This window comes from Nelusetta ayraudi, unplaced genomic scaffold (genome assembly GCF_046127955.1).
Source record: "Nelusetta ayraudi isolate G7.1 ecotype Tasmania unplaced genomic scaffold, CSIRO-AGI_Nayr_v1 ptg000365l, whole genome shotgun sequence".
NCBI lineage: Eukaryota > Metazoa > Chordata > Actinopteri > Tetraodontiformes > Monacanthidae > Nelusetta > Nelusetta ayraudi.
The window spans coordinates 10,442-18,141 of NW_027466405.1; the positions used below are offsets into that span (position 1 = coordinate 10,442).

Genomic DNA, 7,700 nt, shown 5'->3' on the forward strand with positions numbered 1-7,700 from the left:
ACAAATTGCATTTACGAAAGAAAAGAAAAGGAAAAGAACGCTTGAAGCGTTGAAGAAAGTTTGTAAAGCAGCTCAGCTGAGCATGTTTTTCTCCAATAATAATAACAACAATAATGATAATAATAACAATAAATCTACCTGGGTTGGTTGATTTTGTGAAAAAGATGATTCTTAAAACCTCAACCGAAAGTTAGAGTTTGCTGCGTTTCAGTCGCTCAGCGCTCGACAACGCGGCTGAGAACGAAAAACGAGAGTGAACTTTGCTCTGGGAAGAAAGAGGAGATTGTGCAAGTGCTAAGATGCCTGATGAAAAACCTCAGCTCTGACTGACTGATGGGTCATCACGATAACAAAAAAAGGAAAAAAAAGAAAAAGTAAAAAGGCGATGGGTGACTGAAGCCAGGAGGGTTCGGTTTGGTTAAGCTTCACTTTGGTTTCGTTTGGGTCAGAATGAGAAATTCTGGGGGAATGTTTGGATTTAACCTCTTTAAGGGTTTTGTGGTTTCCCTGTGTGTGTGCGCGCGTGGTGTGTGTGTGTGTGTGTGTGTGCGTGTGTGTTTGTGTTCCTATGAACTAGTGTGTATTTGCTCGTCTACGTTTACAGCGTTGGATAACAGACACAGCTTAGAGAAAATGGTATCCTGAGTTTTCTAAGATGTGAAGACCACTCGGCTTTTTGGCAGAGAGCTCCCGGTTCTATTGCAAAAGAAAATGTGCTTCAAGATTGTGCTCACATACATTGTGCACGATAACTCATCTTGAGCCAATACGGCACCTATGTATGCTGAGAAAAGCCTGCTGTTCCTACTGGTTCTGGGCTCGACGACTGTGGAGGAGAGAAAGCTGCGTGTGCCTCATAAGGTTTGCAGACGACTTTGTGTTTGTGCTTGCATATTTAGCCTGTTTCCTAACTGTGAATCATCATCAGTGTCCAAACTACAACACATTGAGCTCTCTGTTGTTTTTTTTTTTGGGGGGGGGTTTTCAGGGTTAAACTGAAATGGAAAAATGGGGCAAAGAATCTTGCTAAAGCTGCAACAGTAGTCGACTGAGTTTTGTCACTACTTCCGAAATAATCTGAGGACAACTGGCGTCCCACGTAGTCCAGAGAGCGACTCTGAGCTACAGGGGTCGAGAATGTTTTGGAAGTCGGCTTTTCAACCATGCAAAATACATACTTTTGTCTCTTTTTTTCTCTTTGGCGTTTGTGATATTGCAGGAGAAAGTCGGAGACCGCACAGGCCTTAATGTCCCAGTGACGAGTTCAATATTGACCCCTGCACGTACAAGAACCAGCGTTCCATTGGCCGAAAGGGGGTCTTTCGACTCAGAAACGCTGTCTGGTCGCGCTTGGCTTTGGTTTTCAGATTCCCCAGGACCGTGCCGTCCCCGACGTCCGACTCCAAAACATTGCGGTTGGTGGTGATGTGGAGGTGGTGGATAAAGCTTTTCATCGCGAAGTCTAAGTTTGGTTTGTTCCTAGCTTATATTGCATATTAGAAAACGAAAAAACATCGTCTTCTAGTCTTTGGTATTTGGGCTGGTGTGTGAGCTCCTCCAGGAGATTGAGGAACCACACACACACACACACACACTGAAGTGTTATTTTTTTTTTTCCCCATTCCGACGGGCGAGTTCACCCTTTAGCTTCTTTATGGATTTCCGATGGATTTGCGAAAAACAAAAAAGGCGTTCAGGCTACAAACAAGCGGTCGCAGTGAGCAGCCCCCGTCTCAGGTTTGTCGCCATTGACAAGAGCAAAAGAGACAAACGGACAAACAAAAATAAAGGTAAAAAGTTTTGGTTTCCCTTCCTCGCTTAGAACCGGGTGAGACCCCCTCCCCCTCCCCCCCCCCCGCACACCTCCCCCCCCACCCCATCTTTTCACGCCAACCCGCCATCACGCTTTGGTACAAGTGCTGGACGCGGACGAGTGGCCGCCGGGGCTGCCCCCCTCGTCTGTCCATTTGTCCAGGCTGCGGCGGCGGGCGTTCATGAAGAAGTTGCTGACGGTGCTGAGCTCCAGGCCGAGCTGCTGCGAGATGGTGAGCTGCATCTCCTTGGACGGCCGCTTGTTCTCCTTGAAGATGGCCAGCAGGGTGCGCCGCTGCAGGTCGGTGAAGACCAGCCGGGATTTCTTTGGCGTGCAGTTGCGCTCCTTGGCCGTGTCCTGCTCCTTCCGTTTGCATGCTGCGGGGGGGGGGGGGGAGGAGGAGGTGGAGAGGGGGCGGGGTAGGGGGTGAGAGAGAAAATGAAAAAAACCTTTAGCTGTCAATATTGGAGGAGGATTTGTCCGAAAACTTAAACAAACGGGGGGAGGGCCTTGTTGACAGAAGCTCGTGTCCTGTGTCCAGCCAGCGAGTGTTTACCCTGCTGCCACTGGTCCAGGAGGCCTCGCATGACCTTTCACAGGGGGGAGGGGTGCAGACCCCTGGTGACACCGAGGTGAACGCGCCTTCCCTCAGCAAACCACAACCGTGCGCGGCTCATGGATATAATATCAGGAACTATTATCACTAGCAGCAGCGTCACTTCCCGTCGTACAGAAGATGTGGATGTGTAAGAACCAGATACCTGACTGCTAATAGGGCAGAGAGGTGCTTCTTCGCCAAGTGGCCGCTCGAGGTACTGCAGCCAAAACACCCAAAAAGCATTTTGCCATATTGACCGCAATTCACAAAGAAACGCCTGTAAAACAACTGACAGGACGAACTGTGACCCGCGACGCGGTTCATAGCAAATCTTTCTACTGCAGATTTTACAGTCATGGCCTTTTAATCTTCCCAAAAAAAAAAAATAAAGAGGAGAAAACCACCATGACCAGAAAAGAGTTTATTATCCCCAGCGTGACATGAAGTGCACGGGCTCGATGGGCCACATAATGCAGAAGCCAAAGCCTGTTTCATATTGCATCTGCTCTGGTTGAGCAACTACACTGAGATGAATGGGTTGCCAGATTGGATCCCCCCTTTCTATCACCCATCCAGGCCTTGAACAGAGTCTCAGTCCTGCCTGTGTCCTCATGCAACCTTGTACCTTTATTTTCCGTTGCTGTTAAATCCCAGTTTTGGTGCGCGCGTTCTCTTAACGGCCTCCTCCAGGGGTGCTCACACCTTTTTCAACATGCGAGCTACTTTTAAAATGACCGAGTCAAAAAGATCCACCTGCTATAAAATAGGAAAACATATTAATTCAGAAATATATTAGTAGTCCAGTGATAAATGAATAAATAAATAAATAAAGAGGTTTACATGGGTCAGCATGTTGCCATGTGCGTGTATGCTTATCATTGCACAGAAAACTCATGGTTTATAATTGTTAAGGTTGTATCTGCCCATGTTTTATTTTTATCAGTAAAATGTTTACGTTAAGGTGTTTTGCTGTATATTTTGGTGTTTTTCAGCCCATAGGTTAGGGATAATTGGTGTGTGTGTGTGTGTGTGTGTGTGTGTGTGTGTGTGTGTGTGTGTGAGGAAGTGAGTTATTTCCACTTTTTTGTTTTCACATTAAAAACAAACTTCTTCTAGGAAGGTCGTACAGACATGGGACCAAGACCCACGCATTTGGGCAATCCAGACCTATTTGCTGATATGCTGACCTTTGATCCCAGACAAACCGGAAGTGAGCTATTGTCACTTGTTTGAAACAGAGTCAAAACATGAGGCTCAGAAAGCCAGAAGTCCAACGGTCTTGAAAATTCAGTATGACATAGACTGGACCTTCATTACAAAGAATCATCAAAAAAAAATTGGGATTACTCGAACCGAGGATTGCAAGCTCACGCGACAACCCCGGTAGTTTCGCGTGTATTTAAAGAAAACAACAGCAAAACTCTTTTTCCTGTCCCTGTCTGCTCTCTTACAAAATGCAGGTATCTAAAGTAATACATTGATTTTGTTCGTGATAGTTTCAGATTTAAAATGAAATCTGCTTTATGTCTACTTTATTTGATCTGAACAGTGCAGCACACATAAAAAACAAAATCTCGAACATTATGAGGAAAATCAACCAGATCATTGAGTTCCTTCCTGAATGATTCTACCCGCTGTAAGTGACGCGGACCCTTGATGCAGTGCGGTTCTCTCTCTCTCTCCCTCTCTCTCTCTATCTCTCCATGCACCACCCTGGACATTCACACTCACGTGCACTCCACACAGGAAGGTCCTATTGCCTGGGATCGAACCCGTGACCTTCTGGCTGTGAGGCGGCAGCGCCAACCACGTGTCTCCTCCTTCTGCTGTTCATTTTAAATCTCAGCAAGTTGTTTTTTCAACCATTGATTTGCTGCCATGTGATTGGCTGATTAGCAGTTTGTGTTGGCGTGTAACCCAGCATCGTACCTGATAAAGTGGCTGGTGGGTGCACTGCATACTGGGACGGATGACATGTTTCCTCCCACAAAAACATGGACACCATCACCAGATGTAGCCTCAACCCTTGAACCCCTACAGTGCTGACTTCCTGTGTGCCCACCCAGTTTGTACAAGACCCTGCAGCCTCTGAAACGTCAGACGGAAGAAGTGAGTGTGAACTAAAATGCTCGCTCACATCATTGCTTTTGTGACAAGAGCTGAATAAAATCAGAAAAGTCAAAAAAGTGAGATTATCCAGCAGGTTTGTGCTCTCCTGGGGAGGTAAAGGTGACCGAGCCTGCACTGCAACCAGCAACAAAGGCGACTATCAGCTGTAGTTTTCTCATCCCATCAATTTCTATTTTACTGTCAATGGTCTGGCCTTATAACTCCGGTGATCAATACTTTCTTTCCAGAGCTCTTTGTGAATCCGGCGAGACCCAAAGTTATAAGGTTTAGCAAAGCGAGTAGCTGTCAGTCAACAGAATTAGATTTTCCATCTTGAGTCGGCGGCGGCGGCTCCGACAGCGTCTGTCTGCAACAAATAACGCCGGCATCCAGCCTCTAATCCCTCCGAGTGTAATAATATTGGGGGGGTGGAAATGCCAGCATATCTGTTTGCGCGCACCTTTGTCTCTGTGTCAGCGTGGCCTCAGTGTTTCAGACAGCATCTTCATCTTCCCTGCTCTCAAGATGCACTTGAATTACACCCAAAATGTCACATTTAGGCTTTTACAAAGCGTGACTGTGACATTCGCAATCATTGCTGCTGTTATTATTTTTTAAGCATGATGTTGTTTTTGCACTGCGGCCTAAAGGAGAGGGTGGTGGGGGAGCAGGAGGAGCAGGAGGAGGAGCAGAAGCAAGAGGTCTCTGTGTGTGTGTGTGTGTGTGTGTGTGTGTGTGTGTGTGTGTTTGATTAGATTACTTCACTGAATGAAGCATTTAGACTCACAGCTCAGCTGATCACTAGGAATCAGGTTAAGGACTCTATTCAGTCACAACTGTTATGGGAAAACAGTAGCCAACACACACACACACACACACACACACACACACACACACACACACACACACACACACACACACACACACAGATGCAAAATGATCTGAAGACATTTTGTTGATCCTGTCACACAGAGGGTGTTGACTGTAATACAATCTTTGTCTGACAGGTGGCACTATTGATCTCTCAATAAGAGGAACGCTGTGCCGCAAACAAAACAGACATTACCCCTGCACTCGTTGTGTGTGTGTGTGTGTGTGTGTGCGCGCGCGCGCGTGTGGAAAATGTGGAAGCAACAGAATAACAGCAGCAGTGAAATTCTCAGTTTAATTTTTTGTTTCAACCATTGCATTTTTTTTTTTTTTTTTTTTTTATTATTCTGATCCGACTGCTTTCATTGTGATGGCGACAGACAGTCAAGCGCCCGCAGTGCAACCGGCTTTGTTTATCCAGTGCAAACTCAATCTTGAACATTGGACCTGTCTATTTACCGGATGAACTTTGGTGTTAAATCCTCTGCCCCCGTGCCTCCATCCAAGAGCTGAGCTGTTTTCACTCAGAACCACAGGTTCACCCCCCCCCCCAAAAAAAACCTGCCAAACCACAATAACACACAACAGAGACGGCGCAGCCACTGAGGGCAATTTGCAAGGCTTTTCTTTCATAAATAAGTAAATAAATACATCAATAAATAAACAAACGCGATGCTACGTCCTCCTCCTGATGTTAAACACTCACAGGTACATTTTGCTTTCGAAAAAATTGGCGCAGTATTTTTCAATGCTTCAGCCGCTTTAAAATCCTGACGCAATCATCCGTGCCGTCATAAAAAAAAAAATAATAATAAAAAAAAAATCCAAGTGGATTGTATTATTCAGCCACTCCAGGGCTTCAGGAAACCTTCTCTTTAGCCTTCTTTTATGACCGGGGTCAACACACCACGGCAGCAAATAAAGTCCACAGCGGCCAGACTCCTGGCGTAAAGAGCTAGACAGTGTAAACAACATGAATTGCATACCTTCACTATGGGAATGAAGCACAGGGTCAATCTGCCAACTGCAGTGAGATGCACAGTTTGCATTTCAGTGTCCTGACCGGTTAGATTTGACTCCTTTTCTTTCCCAGCGCCCCAGGAGGCTGACGAGAGGTTTGTTGAAATGGCCGAGGAAGAAACGGACAAACTGAACACACTTTCTGTGAGGTTCCCTTAAAATCTTTCAACGGTGGCGCTCACAATCTCAAGCGACGCAAGTTCCTTTCAATTCTCAGGACATGTTGCACAAATGTTTGCAAAAAAATACTAAAAGAGAATGGTTGTCAACGCAACATTAATATGCTTACAAATGTACAAAAAGAACAACAAATCACAATAGCATAGACTCAGCCTAACTTTCAGTAGACTGCATGTTGGATGAGGCAAAACGCCAAACACACCGCGATGCACAGCGGCGTGTTTGTGTCACCTGCAGTCCCATCAAAGCAGTAAAGAGGCCAAACTAGCTGAATAAAACCTGATTCATTGACTTACTGGTAGCTGTGTGGGCAGAATAACCTTTCAAGCTTCCCCTCCCCTTTTCAAGGCTGACTAATTAGCCTTTATTTGGGGCAGAGCAAAGACTTTTTAAAATTATGATTATCAATCACAGATGCTACTTTTTACAACGTCCTCCAGCAGTGCACGATAACAACAACACTAAAACCAAGGTTGCAAATTAAACGCTTCTGTCTCGGTCTCTCTCTCTCTCTGTCTGCTGTTGTCAGCTGACGTGAGCCCTGCCAGCAGCAGCAGCAGCAGCAGCGGCGGCAGCAGCAGCAGCAGCAGCGGCAGCAGCAGCAGCAGCGGCAGCAGCAGCAGCAGCAGCGATTCACCCCGGCCCACAAAAAAAGTGCAGACATTTACGTGTTGAAAAAAGGGAGCAATCAAAAGCCGCCGCCCACACACACACACACACACAAGCACAGTCTGCCTTCAATGGAGGAACAGCACGCTCGAGTGATTCAATCAGCCCCCCCCCCCTCCCCCCGGCTGAGGTTACAGTGAGGATGAAATGCACAATTATATTATTCAAAAGGGGGTTTACAGGTTTGAGGAGGGCCGAGAACGGGGAGGGGAGGGCGTGTGTGTGTGTGTGTGTGTTTGAGGGGGCGGGGGGGTTCCGGCTATTCTTTGAAGGTAAGGCTGGAATCAATGGGATCAATAACGCAGGGTTCCTCTGCCTTTCATCAGCTCCCTCTCACTGAGCAGATCAGTGTGCGGCGAGACGCGCCTCTAACTGCAAACCAGTCAGCAAAAACAGGCGTAGAGTGCCACTCCACCGGCTGCTCAGCCTGGGTCAGCTGAC

At 46.7% G+C, this 7,700-nt stretch overlaps 1 protein-coding gene across 1 annotated transcript; it reads right to left on the bottom strand.

The window, feature by feature from the left end:
* Nucleotides 1-234: 234 nt before the first annotated feature.
* Nucleotides 235-2,400, bottom strand: LOC142882623 (hepatocyte nuclear factor 6-like). The gene is made up of 2 exons (XM_076017420.1): nucleotides 2,370-2,400; nucleotides 235-2,190 (listed from the first exon to the last, which is right to left on the bottom strand). Exons 1-2 carry the CDS (start codon nucleotides 2,398-2,400, stop codon nucleotides 1,901-1,903), a joined length of 321 nt encoding a protein of 106 aa, XP_075873535.1. The 3' UTR covers nucleotides 235-1,900.
* Between the last annotated feature and the right edge of the window lie 5,300 nt (nucleotides 2,401-7,700).

Coding starts and splice junctions, on each gene's coding strand:
- LOC142882623 (XM_076017420.1), bottom strand. CDS start 2,400: ATGCGAGGCCTCCTGGACCAGTGGCAGCAGG. Junction 2,191..2,369: donor CCTGGACCAGTGGCAGCAGG/GTAAACACTCGC, acceptor CCCCCCCCGCAG/CATGCAAACGGAAGGAGCAG.